This window comes from Hyaena hyaena, unplaced genomic scaffold (assembly GCF_003009895.1).
Source record: "Hyaena hyaena isolate Hyena2069 unplaced genomic scaffold, ASM300989v1 scaffold_275, whole genome shotgun sequence".
In the NCBI taxonomy this organism is placed as follows: domain Eukaryota; kingdom Metazoa; phylum Chordata; class Mammalia; order Carnivora; family Hyaenidae; genus Hyaena; species Hyaena hyaena.
The window spans coordinates 706,794-726,919 of NW_024080908.1; the positions used below are offsets into that span (position 1 = coordinate 706,794).

Genomic DNA, 20,126 nt, shown 5'->3' on the forward strand with positions numbered 1-20,126 from the left:
TAACAAATATTCATTGCATGTTTGCCATGGTTATGGAACTGAATAGGATCTGTGAGGGTATTAGACATGGACCCTTTCCAGCAAAATGATTTTTTAAGGCACTATCCGCATACATAGGCCGATAGCTCCTACAGGATTGCGTGATGGTGATTTATAACTTTCCCGCATCAGCTGTGAGCCTTTAGGGGCAGGGACCCTGTCTTCTCTCTAATCCTGTTTCATCTGTTTGGGAAGGTAGAAGATGAGAGGAGAAAACTCATGAAAGTAATGACACTAAGATGGTAGTGAGCCCAGCTGACAGTAATAGCACTGATACTGAGCACCTGCTGTTTGCCAGGCCTCTTTGGTGCGCTGTACGCTTATGAAATGGTCACCATCACCCTGTGAGGTGCATACCATTCTGATGCTCGTTTCGTGAAAGAAGACAGAGCAACTTGCCCAAGACCTCACATCCCCTCAGGTGAAGTCAAGGTTTGAACCAGCTCTGTCTTTCTCAAATAAATGGATTCTTCCCAGTACCATGTTCCCGTGTGTGCGCTTCCCTCTTCAGGCTGCTTGGAGAACAGCCACTCTATGGGAAATGTCTCACTAATTAATCCAGGGTCTCTAACTTCTAGCCTGTACTCTGTCAACTGGGCTCTCACATCGCAGGAAAACTAGTTCCCTGTCCAAAGAGAAGCCTTTGCTATTATGGAAACACAGAGCTGAAATCTAATTGGGTAAGAAAAGAAGGCACTTAGAATTACAGAAGCGGGATTTAGGAGAAGGAACTTCAAAAATGGTCTAGTCTCATCCCCTGGGTGATTAGTAAGCAAGTCAACAAGAGAGGCCCAGGGACTGTCGTAGGGTTACCTCCTGGTCACTGATGGACCCGGGACTAGACTTGGTATGGTCTTCTTTCTACCCTATTAGACTTCCAGAGCTGCTTTGTTTTCTGCTAATTGCGTACATTGTGTGAGAATTTACAAGCACTTCAGTTTTGAAATGCATTTTCTATATCCGGTATCCATAGGTTATGCCAGAAGATGAGTGAGAGCTATATTTTCAGACTAATCCTGTTCTGTCTGGAAGCCTAGAGAACTTGTCAAGCTGAGTTAATAAGACTTTTGCAAGGTTATGGTTTGGGTTTTTCATTTTTGTTTTGTTTTTTTTGTTGTTGTTTTTAATTTTTTAAATGTTTATTTAGTTTTGAGACAGAGACAGAGTGCAAGTAAGGGAGGGGCAGAGAGAAAGGGAGACACAGAATCTGAAACAGGCTCCAGGCTCTGAGCTGTCAACACACAACCCAATGCGGGGCTCGAACCCACAAACCATGAGATCATGACCTGAGCGGAAGTCAGATGCTTAACCGACTGAGCCACCCGGGCGCCCTTGTTTTTGTTTTGGTTTTTGTTTAAGAAGTCCCCGTTGCTGGCAGGACCATGAGTAATGGTAAAGCTTACAGACTTTACAGTGTGCCTACTGATAATTTCCGGTAAGGGCAGGATATAAATCTCAAATCAGATTATTCCTCTGCTTTTGGGGAAGAGCTTCAAAGATGCCATATCCACTTCTGGGCTCCAAAGGGAGACAGTACAGCTATGATTATCCCTAACTCTCTTTTGTGTTTTTGGCCCTTCAAGGCAGACCTACCTCTGACATAGCTCCCACGTGATACTCCTTGCCGGGAGATTTTGGAATGTCAAAATGGCTGTAACTTTCCATGGAGGACTGGCCATTTGCACTCACTAGATGTAGGATGTGCTTACCCCATTCAGTAGTCTTCCAGAAGCATACCTTGCAAGCCCATTACCTTTTGCAGGAGATGGAGAGTGACATTCTTTGATCCCATCACTTGGAGTAGCAAAAAGAACATAGAACATAGGTCATAGAGGTATGCGTGTTGGGTTTAATTACCACCGGACTAGGTGAACTCAGATGGAAGGAAGTTACCATCTCTGAGACTTCATATTTACTTTTAAGGTTGAGATCAATTTTGATAATGTGAAGAAAGCATTATATAAACATTATTAAATGAAAAGAAGACTTCTCTCCCGTTTCAAGTGGAGAATTTCTTGCGAGAATAGAAAATGAAGCAGCTATAGAATGACTTTCCTGTGTTTTTCTCACTTCGTGTTATTCTAGGTTCTCCAAAAAGCCCATGCCAAGATAGGATTGAGTTCCTGTGAGAGAAAATGGGGGAGGCCCTGGGAGAGGCTGGTAGCTGTCCCATTTCTGGGCGGGCCTGATTCTAAGTGGAGGAGAGAGCAAGGAAGGAAGGAAAGGTGGATGAAAGTCGCGTAGATGGCAGTTTGGCAAGTCTGTCAGGAGGTTGCGAAGCCAACGTCACGTGGGTGGACTCCTCTGTCTCCCAGGAACGGGCCTGCCCTGCGCACCCCTGCGCACCCCTGATGGGCCGGGAGCGTCCCGGAAGCAGGGTCCCTAGCTGAAGCGAGAGGACAGGTCTCGGAATGACACCCTGGGGTCCTTGGTTAAACTCCCTGTAATGGGAGGTCTGTAGGGCACACTCCTGCAGTGACAACTGTTTTCTCTAGAAAGTTCTGACTAGTCAATAATATGATGGAGAGGTACCGGGGCGGCTCCGTCAGTTACGCATCCAACTTCAGCTCAGGTCATGATCTCATGGCTCATGAGTTCAAGCCCCATGTCGGGCTCTGTGCTGACAGCTCGGAGCCTGGAACCTCCTTCGGATTCTGTGTCTCCCTCTCTCTCTGCCCCTCCCCCACTCATGCATACATGTTCTCTCTCTCTCTCTCTCTCTCTCTCTCTCTCTCTCTCTCATTCTCGGTCAAAAATAAATAAACATTTAAAAAAACAGATGATGCAGAGCCTTCCCTCACGTTAAGCTGCTCTATCCCGATGACTGTTTAAATTCCCCTGGAGTAAGGAATTGATAAGAAGAAGAGAAGGGGGAAGGGAGACCGATGGGGGAGAAGGCACAGAGAGACACGGGCTAGTGAACTCTAGTTCAGGGGCCTCCTGGAAGGCCCAGCCATGCCGTGGGTGCCCTTGGCAGGCGCAGAGGGAACAAGTGAGAGAAGGGAGTTACAGGTGTGTGGGTACAGGGTGGGGGGCTGGCAGACGGCCAGACAGCTGCCGCTAGGGCGCTCCCTCTCTGCTAACATTCCTCCCTCCCCATTCCTTTATATTTAGGGATCTAATGAGGGCATCGACCTTTGCCTCCCTGGGCCTCGCTTACGGGCCTCCCTGCTTTACCTGCTGGGACTCCGAACGGTGCCAGTGAGGCCCGCCTGAGTCTGGGCCTTTGGTCGAAGGAGGCTGAAGACCGGCTTGTTCCATCCTGCTGGTGCTCCCGGTGTGGGTGGTAAACACAGCTGTGAGGCCCCCTCTGCCTCAACGGGGCTGACGGCATTGGGGATGCTCCCCTCTCCCTCCCTCCTCTCTCCTTTCACTCCCACCGGGACGTGAAATGTCTTCCTTTTCTGGCGTATCTGGGAGACTACAGCCAGTGGGTAAACAAAACTGAAAATTCCCACATGTCGCCACCAAGGCTCCCACGTCCTTATTTCTGAGCTTTCCAAAAAACAAAAAATGCTTTCAGATAGAAGTGAGAGCGTGTGAGTTTCCGAAGACCATAAAACTAAGTTCCACTTCTGTTCGCCACGGCTTGGCTGCAGTAGTGGTCATTAATATACCCAGGGGCGCCTGGGGGGCTCAGTCGCTGAAGTGTCTGACTTCAGGTCAGGTCATGATCTCACGGTTCGTGGGTTTGAGCCCCGCATCGGGCTCTGCACTGACAGTGCCGAGCCAGCTTGGGATTCTCTCTCTCTCTCCCTCTCTCTATGCCCCTGCCCCCACTCGTTCTGTCTCAAATAAATAAACTTTTTTAAAAAAGAACATTTTTTCCTAAAATATTTTCCTTCAAAGGATACTTATTTCCATGTAGTAAAGTAAGGAGGGGGTGATGTGTGTGTGTGTGTGGTATAATTTTTTTCCCTCTACAACATTTGAAAACGAGGAGTTATGTGAAATGATTTCAGAGCAAGAGAGAAGAAGAATCAAATTGTTCTTTTTTTTTTTTTAGGTTTGTTTACTTTGAGAGGGGGAAAGAGAGAGTATGAGCAGGTCAGGGGCAGAGAGAGGGAGAGAGAATCCCAAGCAGGCTCTGCACTGTCAGCACAGAGCCCAACCCGGGGCTCAAACCCATGAACCGCGGGGTCATGACCTGAGCCAGAGTCAGACACTTAACCAACTGAGCCACCCAGGCGCCCCTGCTAGTACCCCTTTTATTTATTTATTTATTTTTTTAATATTGTTTTTTAAATATTTTTATTTATTTCTAGGAGAGAGAGAGAGACAGCGTGAGCAGGAGAGGGTCAGAGAGAGAGAGGGAGATACAGACTCTGAAATAGGCTCCAGGCTCTGAGCTGGCAGTCAGCACAGAGCCCGACGCGGGGCTCCAACCTATGAACCACGAGATCATGACCTAAGCGAAAGTCGGACGCTCAACCGACTAAGCCACCCAGGTGCCCCAACTAGCCCCCCTTTTAAAAGTAAACTATTTTCAGGGCGTCTGGGAGGCTCACTTTGTTAAGCATCCAGCTCTTGGTTTCGGCTCAGGTCATGATCTCACAGTTTATGAGTCTGAGCCTTGAGTTGGGCTCTGTGCTGACAGTGTGGAACCTGCTTGGGATTCTCTCTCCGTCTCTCTCTCTGCCCCTCCCCCATCTCTCAAAATAAACAAATAAAAAAAATGTTTTCTGAAATGTCCAGATTTCGATTGAAAATCACTTGCTATACCAGGAATGAGGAAAATCTCAACTTGAATGGACAAAAGATAACTAAGACATGCCAGGACCAGGGCGACAGGTGTTAGATCATCTGACAGAGGTGGTAAGGCAGCCATCATAAAGGTACTTCCACGAGCAGTTACGCTCTTGACACAGAAGAAGTAGAAAGTCTCTGCAAAGAAATAGAGGGAAGAAGAACGGAATGGAGACATTAGAACTAAAACCTACAGCTGCTGAAACGAGATGTAAATAAATGGGCTCAGCGGCAGAGAGGAGGTGCTTTCTCAACCTTGCTAACTGAATTAAGTTAACTTCAGGCAGGATCCATGGCCATAAATACAGATGTGGTTTAACTTAATATTTAATTAATATTTTATTACACTTTGCCCCCGAATCAGGCCACATTTTAAACCTTATTTTTTGCTGTGTGAAGAATTCCTATGGTGAACAATTATATTGTGTGTTTAAAATAGGCATCCATGGGGCGCCTGGGTGGCACAGTCAATTAACTTCCACTTTCGGCTCAGGTCATGATCTCACGGCTTGTGAGTTCAAGCCCCGTGTCTGGAGCCTGCTTCTGATTCTGTGTCTCCTTCTCTTGCTGCCCCTCCCCGACTTGCTCTCTGTCCCTCTCTCAAAAATAAACGTTAATTTTTTTGTTTTAAAAAGGGTGTATAAAAAAAGGCCAACTAGGGTAGTGAGAAGTCCAGAAGACTTAGTCTGGTGAGGAATGTTTGCACGGCCTGGGCTGTTTTAGTATAAAGAGGAGGGTCTGGATCGACAGTATTTATATACATCTGGAGGGTTCTCGTTTAGAAAAAGGTGTTCTCTCCTTATTTCTCATTTGCTCCAAGTGGACCATTCCTGTACTAACATCTTACAGGGCAGGGAGTAGCCTTTATAGAAAGGCCACTTTTGAAAAAATAGTTAATTCTTTATTTATTTATTTTATTTTGAGAGAGAGAGAGAGAGTTGGGGAGGAACAGAGAAAAGAGAGGGAGAGAGAGAATCCCAAGCAGGCTCCACACTGTTGGCACAAAGCCCAGTGCGGGGCTTGAACTCACGAACCGTGAGATCAGGATCTGAGCCGAAATCAAGAGTTGGAGGCTTAACCGACTGAGCCACCCAGGTGCCCCCCAAAATAGTTCATTCCTGAAGCCGAGTTTCCTTGTCTGTGAAACAGCATTTGATACTGAATGCTTGTAAGCCAGTGGAAAATCCACCTCTGTGGGCTGGCTTGGGTATTGACTCAGAATTTGGGGGTGAAATGGTGTGTGTGTGTGCACACACGCGTGTGTTGGTACCTGGCAGGTGTGTACAGGGTTGTGTTTGAGTGTCTGCTGGAGAAATGCTTCTTAATGTCACCAAAGGGCCTGAGCGCGGTCCCCCGGCCCCTGGGGGAGGCCTCCATCTTCACACCCTAGCGCTTTGAGAGCCACCGCCCTGTGCTCTCTGGCAAACTCACAGAGCTGACAGCGCTCATTAAACGGTACTTCATCCCACATACACCTGCTTGCCTTTCCCTCTGCTTGATCCGTGTTCACGGAGAGAGGGGGTGCGACTCCCCGGTCGTCCTGGGCAGCACTGCCTCTGCGGCAAAGGCCAGCGAAGGGGCCCCCCGTGCCTGGGGACTGGGACCTAGGAGGTGGTGGCCTCTGACCCGGTGCTTCCTCGACACGTGGGGGTACTCCTCCCCTCATCAAGCACTTGGGGTCTCTGGTACTTACTGCCCCTGACTCCTCTGCCCCACCCCTCGCCCCCATCCCTGTCCTGGTCCCTGTCTTCATCCCCACCTGCTCAGGGCTCTCCTTTGTGTTCACCGTGAGTCAGCTTCCCCCGGCACGACTGCCCTCCAGGGGACCTGCGCATGTACTGGTTAACTCTCCGGGCTTCGGTCCCGTCCCGCTTTTCCCCCCTTGAGGAGGGGAGGGCGAGAGCTGCACTTCTTTGCTTTTGATGGTGCCATTCACAGCTCTGCCCCCTTCTCCCTTATTTTTTTTTTTAATATTTATTTTGAGAGAGTGAGTGAGTGAGCAGGGGAGGGGCAGAGAGAGAGAGAGAGAGAGAAAGAAAGAAAGAATCCTAAGCAGACTCCACGTTGCCAGTGCAGAGCCTGATGCAGGGCTCAAACCCACGTACCATGAGACATACCCTGAGCCAAAACCAAGAGTCGGATGCTTCACCGACTGAGTCCCACAGGTGCCCTTCCTTCTCCCATCTGGGGCGCCACCTGCCTTCTGTGCCCGGGAGAGATAGTCTCCTTAAAGTGTTTGAAGGAAACTGCTCAGACCAGACACAACATTTTCTGCATGGCCTTTGTAGCACTGGGCACTCTTAGAAGTCGGGCCAGAAGCAAATGCATTTGCGTAGCCGTTAGTAGCCCAGTGTGTGCCCCGGTTCTGTAGTGGAGGACAAGCCTAACTTATTCATTTACAGCTTCTTTTATTGCAGAAAAAGGAGTGGACGTGGGATGAGACCAAGATGCTGGTGATGCAGGACCCTATCTACCGGTAAGAGCCCCTCCCCACCAGCTGGCCCCTGGAGCTGTCGGCCTGTGGGTCCAGACAAATCCAGATAACTTTCTATTGCATTTCCCTTCCAAGACTCGTGGTTTCTATACATGCAAGTACAAGATGCAAATCTACCTTGTCTTTAACACTGAGTGGAAAATTCTTCTTAGGCTCAATTGCACTGTCTGGAAATGGTGAAGGATTTCTGCTTGATGTTTAGGCCAGATCTTTTGGTTGTAGTGTGAGACTTTTCCATTCTGTGCTAGTTTCATCTCAACTGAAACTTCGTAACTGCGTATCTGTTCCACTCTCTGCCCCTTCAGAAACTGAGTGCAGATAAAAGGTTTGTGATCTTTTGGAAAAGCAGAAAGTCCCACATATAATCCCTAGAAATTGCTTTCACAGTGAGACTGTTGGCATTCCTCTAGAGATAAGCTGTGTGCTCGCTGGACAGAGGAATACCTGGTGGTCACAGTACGGGGCACCAGGGCCCGCTTTAGACCCATGGCGGGACCTTGATTCACCATGTACCTCTTGTGTCCTAGACTTTGCTGACCAAGCCCCATCCACCCCACCCCTACTCCTTGCTGTTTCCTTCACTGACAGAATGGGTAGGAGCTCTTCCTGTGGGATTTGGGAAAACCTAGATTTAAGTGTTTTATCTCCTCTCAAATGACTTGCTTTGGATGACAAAATGGATAAAGGTTGGGACTCAACTGGCAAGTTGGCCACATGGTGGCCCTGCTTCTAGTCAAAGAGCAGACGCCTATGAAACGAAATTTGCATTCGTTCAAACAAATATTCGAGCGTAAAACTCTCATGTCAGGGCCTGTGCGGGGCAATTGAGTGGATGATTACAGTGAGTAAGTCACGGCCCCTCGTTCTTGGGGAGCGGCGGTCTAGAGGGAGATGGGGTCCTGAACAAGTCACTACCGCACAAGACTGTCTGACAGCATGAATTTCTTTTTCCAGGTTCCTGTTGTACTTTTTAAATGTTGTGGAAATAAACGTTATGGTGTGTTATTGTCATTTAAAGTCTTTGGCCAGTAGCCAGTAGCCTACGAGGCTTTTGTGGGTGAAGAACTACGCCCAGCTCACGTTTGTGTTTCCAGCACCAAGCCTCTGTGCATCTGGCCTGGGTGCGTCATTTAATAAATGTGTGATGGGTGGATGGAGAAATGTGCTGAGCTGATATCTGAAAATTAACTAAAGTGTTAGGGTGATTCACGGAGGGGAGTAATCACTTTCTACTTGAGCAGTAAGGAAAGGCTTCAAGAAACAGATTGCATCGGAACTGGGCTCGAAGGATGTGAATGGATGAACCCTTGTCATTTGCATTTTGCAAAAGGAAGAATTTCTTGGTTTTTTATTTTTGTTTTTTTTTCGCAGTGGTCCACACACATGCAGAGTCACTGCATTGTGGACGCTCTGCATGGACTTGAATCTTGCCTTTGCTTGGTTGGAAGGTCTTTGCCCAAAGTTTTAGCAACATTGCCCAAACAGGCCATCAGTTTTATTTTTTATAATAGCTTTATTTTGAGGTGTAGTTGACATAGAAAAATTGAGCATACGTAACGTGATTACTTTGGGAAGTTTTGACTTGACATGTACCCTTCTAAAACCATCACCTTGGTAAAGATGAGGAGTGTATGTCACCCCCAAAAGTTTTCTTGTGTGCCCACTTATCATCCTTCCTTCCCACCCTTCCCTGTCCCACTCCTCACCCTCCTGCCCCCCACCACCCCAGGCAACTACTGATCTCTCTTCTGTTGTTGTAGATGGGTTTGTTTTTTCTTGAATTTTGTGCAGAGTCCTACAGTGTATCATTTTGGGCGGCCTGGCTTCTTTCATTAAGGAGTCATTACTTATCATTGTATGTGTCAACAGCTTATCCCTTTTTAGTATTAAATGGTATTCCTCTATATGAGTGTAGCACCATGTGCTTAGCCATTCACATGGTGGTAGTTTCCAGTGCAGGGCTATTACAACAAAAACTTCTGTGTTCACTACAAGTATTTGTATGGACATACAGTTTCATGTTTCTTGGGACAATACACAGGAGTAGGATGATTGATTATTACAGTAGGGGGTGTATTTATTTTTATTTATTTATTCTTAATTTTTTTAAGTTTATTTTTTGAGAGAGACAGAGAACAGCTGGGGAGGGACAGAGAGAGAGGGAGACAGAATCAAAAGCAGGCTTCAGACTCTGAGCTGTCAACACAGAACCTGATGTGGGCTCGAACCCACAGACCGTGAGGTCATGACCTGAGCTGAAGTTGGATGCTTACCTAACAGAGCCACCCAGGCACCCCACTTTTATTTATTTATTTTTAATGACATAGTACCGCTAGTGGAGTTTGAGACTTCCACTTCCTGCCCATCTTTGCCAACATCTGGTATTGTCAGTCTTAAAGTTTAGCCCTTCAAGTAGGTGTGTATTAAGATCTCATGGTGGTTTTCATTTGCATTTCCTAATGAGTAATGATGTTGAGCATCTTTTCATCTTCTGTGCCTTTGGTGTATCTTTTGTTGAGCATCTGTTCAAATCATTAGCCCCCTTTTGGTTGTGGTGTTTTTGTTTTCTTACTGAATTTTGAGAGCTCGTGATAAATTTTGAATGCATACCCTTTATCAGGTACCTGGTTTGCAAATATTTTCTCCAAGTCTGGCTTATCTTTTCTCTTAACAGTGTCCTTTGAAGGGCAGAAGTTTACTTTTGATGAAGTCCACATCATCAATTTTTTAAATGTATGGATTGTTTGTGGTATCATAGCTAAGAAACCTTTGACTGACTTATGATCACAAAGACTTTCTTCTAAGCTTTATATTTAGGTGTATAATCTACTTTGATTCATTTTTTAATACAATGTAAGGGCTACATCAAAGGTTTTGTTTTCCTCCTGTACATGGATGTCCAGATCCAGCCTCCCTTGTTGGAAAGACTGTTCTTTGTCAGCTGAAGTAGCTTTGTTGAAGATCCATTACCCTCTCTGTGTAATTTATTTGAGAACTCATTATTCTTCCATCCATCCAGTTGTCTGTCTTGATGCCAGAAGGACAGTGTCTTGTAGCTTAATAAAAAATCTTGTGGGTTTGCGGGGCCTGGGTGGCTCAGTTAGGTGAGCATCCAAGTCTTGATTTCAGCTTAGGTCATGATCTTATGGTTCGTAACTTTGAACCCTGTATTGGGCTCTGTACTGACAGCATGGAGCCTGCTTGGGATTCTCTCTCAAAAAAAACAAAACAAAACAAAACAAAAAAAAACCACTAATAGACTTTTACAAAGTTTTTGAAATCGGGTAGTCTATCTTCTAACTATTCTTCTTTTTCAAAGACTACTTTCAATTAGTATTGGTATGGCAAATCGTTTTTCATTCACTTTTAAGAAGAAGTATGCTTTTGTGACTCTTGATCTTGGAGTTCTAAGTTCAGGCCCCATGTTGGGTGTGGAGATTACTTAAAAATGAAATCTTTTCAAAAATATATGTGCTTCTTGGTGGGAGGGTAGAAAACAGCAAAGAAATCTTACATTTTAAAGTGAATTTTTAACAGTAGTTTTGGGGGGTGCACCTGGATTGCTCAGTTGGTTAAGTCTCCAACTCTTGGTTTCAGCTTAGGTCAGATCTTGCGACTTTGTGGGTTTGATCCCTGCATCTGGCTCTGCACTGGCAGCACAGAGTCTGCTTGGGATATTTCTCTCTCTCTCTCTCTCTCTCTCTCTCTATCTCTCTCCCCCCCCTCCCTCCCTCTCTGTCTCTCTCTCGCTCTCTGCCCCTCTACCACCCCCACTCTGTCTCTGTCTCTCTCAAAATAAATAAATAAATTTTAATAAAATATAATTTAAAATTTTTTTAAATTTCTTTTACATTAATTAATTCATTTAATTTGCATCCAAGTCAGTTAGCATCTAGTGCTGTAATGATTTCAGGAGTAGATTCCAGTGATTCATCCCCTACATACAACACCCAGTGCTCATCCCAACAAGTATAAAACATTTTTTTAGTTTTAAGGTAGACTCCACGCCCAACATAGGGCTTGGAGTCACAACCCTGAGATCTAGTTGGCAACCCCCTCACCCCTGCCAGCAGACTTTCTGGGTGAGGGTATCCCGTGGTTTCTTCCTAATCTCTCAGAACTCAGCAGCCCACATATATGGACACAGGAGTGAAGTTTCCCCAGTGCTCTCCCAGGCTTCTGGATACTTCTTTCCCACTCATGTATTAAATTGGGTCTTTTTAGCCTCTGTACTTGTAAATTTGTAGGTCCGTTGTTGTGGGTGGATGAAAGAGGACTTTATTCTAAACCATACACCCCATTTCATCATCAGTGAGAACATTTAGCATCATGATAATATGGGAACGTTTACAAGTGTGCTTTCTTTGCATACTGTTTCTTCCCCTCAGGAACCCCTCTGGTGTGATGGACTGGCATTGCCGGAGAATACACACTCGCTTTGGGTTTTTATGAAACGCTGGGTCGCTGCAGCATTTGCTTGCAGAAAACCCCTTTGTGGTACAGTACATCCTTCCGAACTGAAAGAAATACCTTCACCACCATCAGTAGCGGAATCCTCTTTTATTGACTCAGATTTTAACTTTAAATTTTAATGCATCTCTCACATAGGATAATAGAGGCATGTTTTTTTTTCATGGTGGTGAAATAAATAGGACATAAAATTTGCCATCTTCGCAATTTTAAGTGTACAGATGAGTAGCATCAGTTACACTTAACAGTGTCGCGCAGCCATCCCCACCTTCCAGAACCTTTCCATCATTCTAAATAGGAGCTTCGTGCCCATCAGCAGTCCCCACTTCTATTCCCCCTCCCCAAGCCCCAGGTGACCTCTAAATTCATGGAATTTTACGAGGTTAAAAGCACTGTGGCAGGCTTGTAGCCCAGCTGCGCCCGTTGCAGGATGCCCCGTCCCCTGTGCTGATTTGCTGTGGCCCTGGTTTTCACTGTGTTTTCGTAAGTTTTATCCATTGATCCTGGCTCTCTTCTCTGGAGCCACGAATACCTAGATCTTATTTCCCTACGTTCCTGAAGCCATTCTTCATTACCGTTTTTTTCTCTAGACTTCCTAATTTCAGAACACATTATTTCCTCTTAAAATATATCAGAATTTTTTTAATGTTTATTTTTTGAGAGCGCGAGACCGCGAGTAGGAGAGGGCCAGAGAGAAAGGGAGACAGAGAATCGGGAGCAAGCCCCATGCCACCAGCACAGAGCCCGGTGTGGGGCTCGAACTGATGAACTGTGAAACCATGACCTGAGCCAAATTCAAGAGTTGGATGCTTAACTGACTGAGCCAGCCAGGCACCCTCCAGATATGTTAGAATTTAATACAGGATCCCAGATGCTGTCTTATCAGTGTAAAACATGAAGAACACAGTTTTGCTCTCAAGATATGGACTTTTGCATTCATTTTTAAAGAATGACCTCATGGGGGCGCCTGGGTGGCTCAGTTGGTTAAGCGTCTGGCTTCGGCTCAGGTCATGATCTCACAGTTCATGAGTTCGAGCCCCGTGTGGGGCTCTGCGCGGACCGTGTGGAGCCTGGTGCCGTCTTCAGATTCTGTGTCTCCCTCTCTCTCTCTACTCCTCTTCCTTCATTCTCTGTCCCTCTCTCTCTCAAAAATAAACATAAAAATTTTTTAAAAAAAAGAATGACTCATTCTGTACTTTTCTCGTTTAACATAGAGTTAGGTCCTAGGTCGTGGTGGACTTATTGTCCAGAATCCTTAGGATTATGTCATGGCCTTTAATCCAGCCTTCTTTCTCATTCTTTATTTCTGCCGCTTTCTCTGTTTTATTTTTCAGCCTAAACACAAGAATTTACATAGATCGTCACTATATTAGATATAATTCATTGGAACCCATCATTCAGAGTGTCTGATTTGTGTGTGTATATGTGAATCAGGGTTCATTCAATAAGGAAGTAGGCAACTGTGAGTGTTCAAGCCTAAGGAAGTTCTTACCAGATTTGGACCTACCCTGTTGCAGCAGGACCCGAGGAGGAAAAAGCCCACCCAAGACCTGAGAGGAGTCATTAGCTAGCGCTGCCATGGCTTGTAAGTCAGAGTTCACGGGATGCCCTGTGGGGCCACGTGTGAGAGCAGAATTGCAGAGGGGCCCAGGAGCAGACTTCTGTGGAAGGCTATCGACTCTTCCTGGCTGCTGCCTCTTAGTTAGCGGAGATGCTTCTGCTCGGGGGCCTCAATTCGAAGTTGTTCAGTGGGGCTGGCAGTTAAGAAGGTGAGCCGGGTGCGGAGTACGGATGAGTGCGGCCACACTCAGTTCACCGCTGCCTCAATGTCCCTTTCTTGCCAGGCTAGCCAGAGACAACGCTTCTGAGCATGGCTGTTCTTGCTTTGTTCCCTCCTCCCAAATCCCACACGGGTCTCTCTCGTGAGCCATGCTGCCCTGTGGCTCTACAGCGAAAGGAACGCCGAGCTCTAGCTCAGTGGAGCCGGCCCAGCATAAGACCGTCAGGCCGGGTTGTAGCAGGTTAACTGTCCCTCTGAGCTTTCGGTTAAGTGAAACTTTAATATGAACATTTTCACCCAAGTCACCGATAGGGTAAAGCTGTTGAATAAAACAGGATTAGGCCTGAAAAATGAGAGCTTCGTGGTTTATCTTTCCTTATTTCAGATTTCACTTCCCATATTTTGCCGTCTGGTTTAATGGCATGCTTTTTGGTTTCTTTTTTTCTTTTTTGAGTTAAAAAAAATAGCACTGCAGTAGCTGTACCATTACAGCAGTCATTGTGCTTTCAAAATTCAGTTGCACTGCCTTGGTTTCTTCTCAGTTTTATTGGGCTCCGAAGGAATTACCAGTCCCCCGGAGATGTCTGATCCTGGGGGCCAGACATTCAAACAAAAATCCTTTTTAACCAAAGGAAGTAAATTAATTGACCTGAGCCAGATTGGACGAGGTTCTCCAGTTTTGAGTATAAATAACCAAACCAGGGAGGGTCCCCATAGGGTGTCCGGCTGGTCCTCAGAAATGTCATTAATTAACGTGCCAGCAGCTGGTGAGACGAGACATTAGAGGAGGTACATTCCAGTCGGGGGCCCTCCACGTTGAGCTGTACTGTGATTTGGAACAAGGCAGAGAGAAATTATTCAGGGCTGGCTGGGAAAGGGAGGTAAGGACGCCTGGAGAGCTCTGGTACGCACTGTTGATTGTGCCAGGCACCGGGGAAAACGGGGGTTTATCAGTCTGGGTCCAATTGGGAGACAGAACTCACACAGTGATTTACACAGAAGAATTATAGAGACTCATTCAGCTGTAACAAAACAGTTTCCTGAAATGGAAAGAGCACTGTGAACAGTCCTCTAGAGCTGAAAGAGAACATACGAGGAAGGACAGACTTGGAGGGGTCGGGGGACCTCCCCCAGGCTGGAGTTCATGTTCATTTGTAGGAGGTATGCTACAGCCACTGGACAGCAGAGAAGCTTGCGGAGCAGCCGAGGCCAGAGCTGGTCCCCAGTTGCTGGGAAAATAGGAAGCAACCCTTTTGGGGGCTGGTCCAGAGCGGCAGCAGGTGGCTGGGTGCCCAGGGGAAATCGGGGCGTCCTTGTGGGTTGGAGGCCTGGAGCAGCCAGAGTCTTTTCTAGGAGGGCTGGGGGAGGTGATCGCCCGGGATGCCAGGTTGCTGAGGGGCTGTGTCTGGGACAGAACATGGCCGGATATCCTGTACCCACAGTGTTGACTGATTCGGGAGCCCCTGCGACCAGCCAGACCAGCCCTTTGCTCCTGCGTGTACTTCACTTACACAGAGAACTCCGCATAGCCTGCTTGCCATTATGGACATGCTTGAAGGGATTCTGTCCATTATCAGAGTATTATTGAAAGCGCAAGAAATTGACCATCCCTCTGTGGTCGAGCACGACCTAGTCCCTACCCTCAAAGCATCTACATTCAGACGGAACCCGACCGAGGTTACCTCGATCCTAACAGCAACCCCATGTGTACAACCAGTCATTTCCATTCTTAGGATGAAATTGAGCTTCAGACGTAGTAGGTGACTTTCCTGTGATCATGAACTAGTTAATCGTCAGAAGACTGTCTGGCCCCCGGCTCCTGTCCTTCTGTTACACTGCTCTGCACAGTGACATCGTTTTTAAGGCAAACCCCACACACTTACTTGCCTTCATGTTTAGTTTTATCACTTCAAAACAACACATTCAAATGCAGAACATTTTGCAGGACAGAAAACGCTGGATTTTAAGGTGAATGAACTGTGTTCTCTCCTGGGGATTGATAAACCTGAGATACTTGGGGGTTTCTTGGAAAATCGGAGACTGTGGTGGCATGTTTCACTTAGTTAACAACAGTTGAAGTGATCCAACCAGACAGAATGAAGGAGACGTGAGTACCCTGGGGTTCAGGAATCACGTTTAATGACAAGCAAACTAAAAAAGAATTTGATTTTTTTAAATGTCTATTTATTTATTTTGAGAGAGAGAATATATGTGAGCAGGGGAGGGTCAGAGAAGAGAGAGTCCCAGGCAGGCTCCACGCAACTCGATGTCAGCCCGGAGTCCAACATGCGGCTCAAACCTGCGAACTACGAGATCATGATCTGAGCTGAAATCAAGAGTCGATGCTTAACCGACTGAGCCACCCAGGTGCCCCAAAAGAGTTTGATTTTTTTTTTAAAGAGTTTGATTCTTAAACTCTAGACTCCTAGTAATGAAACCGCAGAATGCGGAAGACACAGATTTTAAAACCATCCAGAGCAGGAAAATTCATTGCTTATAAAAGAACACAATTAGGCTAATAGCAAAACTGGAAGACAGAAGATGGTGGATTATCTTTAAGAATATGGGGGGGGGTTGGGTTAAGTGCCAAAGCTTAGAAAGTGCCCTCTCATACTTTGTTTTTATGAAATCGGGGTAGAAAAAAATCCTAGGCAGCATTTTTAATGACCTGCAAATAAATGAGAGAGCGTCCACCTTCAGAGAGAATACGGGCAGAAGAAAGGCTGGCATTCAGGAGGTGGACCGAATAGTGAGGCGCCTGGGTGGCTTAGTCGGTTAAGCGTCCGACTTTCGCTTAGGTCATGATCTCGTGGTTCGTGGGTTCGAGCCCCACGTCGGGCTCTGTGCTGACAGCCAGCTCGGAGCCTGGAGCCTGTTTCAGAGTCTGTATATTCCTCTCTCTCTGACCCTCCCCTGCTCACGCTGTCTCTCTCTCTCTCTCTCCTAGAAATAAATTAAAAAAAATTAAAAAAAAAAAAGAAAAAAAAGGAGGTGGCCTGCATAGTGACTCGTACAAGGCAAGTTTTATCAGAGGAGGGGCAGGGTCTGCCAGCCTCTCGGTAGGGACGGAAGGGAGAACCATGGTGCCACAGATTGGAAATTAGCAGTGGAATCAAACAAATTGACATTTTTAATTTTTTTTAATGTTTTATTTATTTCTAGGAGAGAGAAAGAGACACCGTGAGCAGGGGAGGGTCAGAGAGAGAGGGAGTCACAGACTGAAACAGGCTCCAGGCTCTGAGCTGGCAGTCAGCACAGAGCCCGACGCGGGGCTCGAACCCACGAACCGCGAGATCATGACCTGAGCGAAAGTCAGACGCTTAACCGACTAAGCCACCCAGGCGCCCCCAGATTGACATTTTTAAAAGGACATAATAATATACCTGGAGAAGCAGAAGGACGACGTCCCGTGAGGATTAAGATAAAAGGTTTTAAAAACGTGTATTATTTTTTAATGGAATCAGATACTGTCCTAACCTGCGATATGTAGGGAGAAGCCTGTAATTAGGAGAAGAGATAGAATACGTAGTAATTACTTACACTGTCGTTTCGTGGAGCCAACAAGGCTCTCAGGATTCTTAAAGACGGCTCTCCAGCCTCCAGGCCGTCCCCCACAAAACCGTATCGAGACCCCCCCAGACAGAGACAGCTCTACTCTCTAACCTCCCTCCACACGCCCAAGCCCCCACCTCAGACCCCCCATTGTCACTGGAGTGTGGCAGGGGGCCCGGGTACCAGGGGTCCTGGAAGGTCAGAGAAGAATGAGCCGATCTAGAGCTCGGACATTTGGGTCTCGTTTGCGCTCCGTGATGTACAAGGGACCGGATGATTGCATCTTCCCATATTTAAAAAAAATTTTTTTTAATTTTAAATGTTTTTATTTATTTATGAGAGAGAGAGACAGAGTGTGAATGGGGGAGGGGCAGAGAGAGAGGGAGACACAGAATCTGAAACAGGCTCCAGGCTCTGAGCTGTCAGCACAGAGCACAAAAAGGAGCTCGAACACACAAACCGTGAGATCATGACCTGAGCCGAAGTCGGACGCTTAACCGACTGAGCCACCCAGGCGCCCCTAAAAATTTTTTTTAAATGTTTTTTTTGTTCTTGAGAGAGACAGAGCATGAATGGGGGAGGGGCAGAGAGAGAGGGAGACACAGAATCCGAAGCAGGCTCCAGGCTCTGAGCTGGCAGCACAGAGCTCGACATGGGGCTCGAACTCACAAACCGTGAGATCATGACCTGAGCCGAAGGCGGATGCTCAGCCAACAGCCGCCCAGGCGCCCCTGCGTCTTCCCATATTTTTCTGAGATTGAGCCTCCTCTGGCCTTCCAGCATGGGAGGGGCCCTGCTGGGCCGGTAACCAGAGAGCCTATAGATCTCTCCCAGGCTGTCTTTTCGGGCCCCGCCCGTTGAGGGATGCGTGTGTCCGCCACTGCAGCGAGTAATGTTTCATGTAGAGTTGATGTTTTTATTCCCTCTAGTATCAGAACCTTTCATAGACTGTGCCTTTTCATACATATGCATGGGTAGGAATTACCCACTTTTCCGCACGGAGAAATTCATGAAGAGGGGAAGGAGAGTATCGTTCATGTTCTCTGGCTTCAGCGAGTGTCCCGGGGGGTATCCTGCCGTCCCTTACGCGCCCCGGCACCAATCCCTCCCCCTGGCCCTCCCCAGCCACTCATCCTGGGCCACTGCCTCCTGCTGTCATCGCCGCTCTGTGCCGTGCCCGCTGTGTTCCAGACCCGGCTTCACGGGCCTCTTCGCCGTGGGCTGTGGCCTGCCCTTCCCCAGCCTCCTCACCCCTCCCTGCCAGTACGCTAGGTCCTCCTATCCTGAAATACCTCCCTCACCCCTGCTGCCTCGTGCAGGAGCACATCTGTCAACCCTCGGCTCCCTCCCAGAGCCCGCCACCCTGCCTCGATTTCTACCACTTCGCACCCTCCCCCGCCCACCGAGTCTCCTCCTCTTTCGGGTTTTCTGCCTGCCTCTGTTTGCTCACAGTCCTACATAGTTGTACGCAGTCTTGATCTGTTCTGGTCCCTTTTCTTTCCTTGAAAGCCGGTTCTGCGCTTCCATCCGCATACCTCTCCATGGCCAAGGGCACAGGGCGTGGCCAAGTCCCTTGAGCTCGGGAAGTCTCGGTAAACACGTAGGAAGCTCTGGGAGTCCCCCCGAGGGACTCGCTGACCCAACTTCTGTGTCACATGCGCATGTCAGCGCTCATGTCCAAGACCCACCTTTTCCCCTCTCCTTCCTCCTCTCTCACCTCCTCCGCTGGAGGCCACTGTGCGCCCTGTGTAGAGGCAGAGACCGATAAGGAGTAGCCCGGCTCTGCACGGTCCCCGCGGTGACTCCTCTCTGTGACGCTTTTCAGGAAGCATTCAGAGGAATATGGTTGAGGCATAAGTTTTAAAATGGCCAAATAATACACGGTTGTCACTAAGAGTAGCGAAGACGTTTTATAAGGGAAAAAGCAAATGTTCTGCCTCCATATTCCGTCTAGAACCACTCCGCATGTGCAGCCCCCAGATGCTCTTCCAGAACCCACTATTGTTCTGTAGGTAGTTCTCCAAGGAGCCTGTTTTTTGCTCAGTAATTTATCAGGACCTTCCTCCTGCAGCCGTGTGTGCGGTCCTTGTGTGCGGGCTTTGACTCAGAGTTCCAGGGTGGCCGTTGACGGGAGGGCTTTAGGGAAACACCCGACCTGCAGAGAGACTTGTGTCGGGGAGGTGGGCATGGGAGACATTGCCCAGGAACCAGAGACTGGACAGCAGAGCCGACAGCATTTGGAAGCGTAGACGGGGGTCGGTCTGTGAGCCGTGTCAAGCTCGGGTCGTTCAGACTAGTGACAGTCTGAATGTGGAGTAAATGCGGGCGAATCCTCTTATTTGGGGAGGTGCTGGGGGCGGCCCCTCCAGTGACCCCAGCTTGAATCTTTGGTGATTTTACCTGTGCCCTTTCCACGGGACTTCTGCCTCTGGTGGAGCCTCTTTGATTATTAAATTCAGTCACGGCGGAAGAATGGAGACTTTTATCGTGGTAACTCTAGATGCGAAGGCAGGAACCGTACATGTTTTGTGCACTGTATCCCTGGTGCCGGGAAGGCTCTTCGTACACAGTAGGTGCTCCGTAAATGCCACGTGACAAAGCTAGGGCAGGCTCGATCCACTTGTTCATACTAGGATGCTCATTTCGTAAAGGCCATTAAGCTTCCTTATTTCCTGGTGGCCTCGTCCTCTGCCCTTCTTGGTGGCCTAAAGCACAAAGCTGGTAGATAGTGAATAGATCTATATACAGCAGAAAGCTGGAGAGGCTCTAGAATGATCAGGGTTAAACCTTCGGATCAGTCTCAGTACCAGGCCTTAGAGGACATCTTTTACACTTAGGATGGAACATCCAATTAGACCAATTTAGAAGACATCACATAATTAAACACCATCTACCTGGAGGGGACTCACCCTGTGGAGGAAGAACCAGGGGGAACAAAGAACCCCGGCCTGGCCCCAGTTCTGTTCCTAAGTGACTTCTTACTTTGAAATTCCATCACTGTTTCATTTGCTCCTCGTTACATGCATAAAGGAAATCTATTTGGCA

At 47.5% G+C, this 20,126-nt stretch overlaps 1 protein-coding gene across 2 annotated transcripts in view; it reads left to right on the plus strand.

The window, feature by feature from the left end:
• CUNH1orf226 (chromosome unknown C1orf226 homolog) overlaps positions 1-20,126 on the plus strand; it is a 308,187-nt gene that overhangs the window by 222,178 nt on the left and 65,883 nt on the right. Inside the window, exon 4 of one of the 2 annotated variants that reach the window (XM_039245966.1) lies at positions 7,188-7,261. In XM_039245966.1, coding sequence (XP_039101897.1) covers positions 7,188-7,261 — 74 coding nt within the window. The remainder of the gene's footprint in view (positions 1-7,187; positions 7,262-20,126) is intronic. The other variant, XM_039245967.1, reaches the window with a different exon arrangement.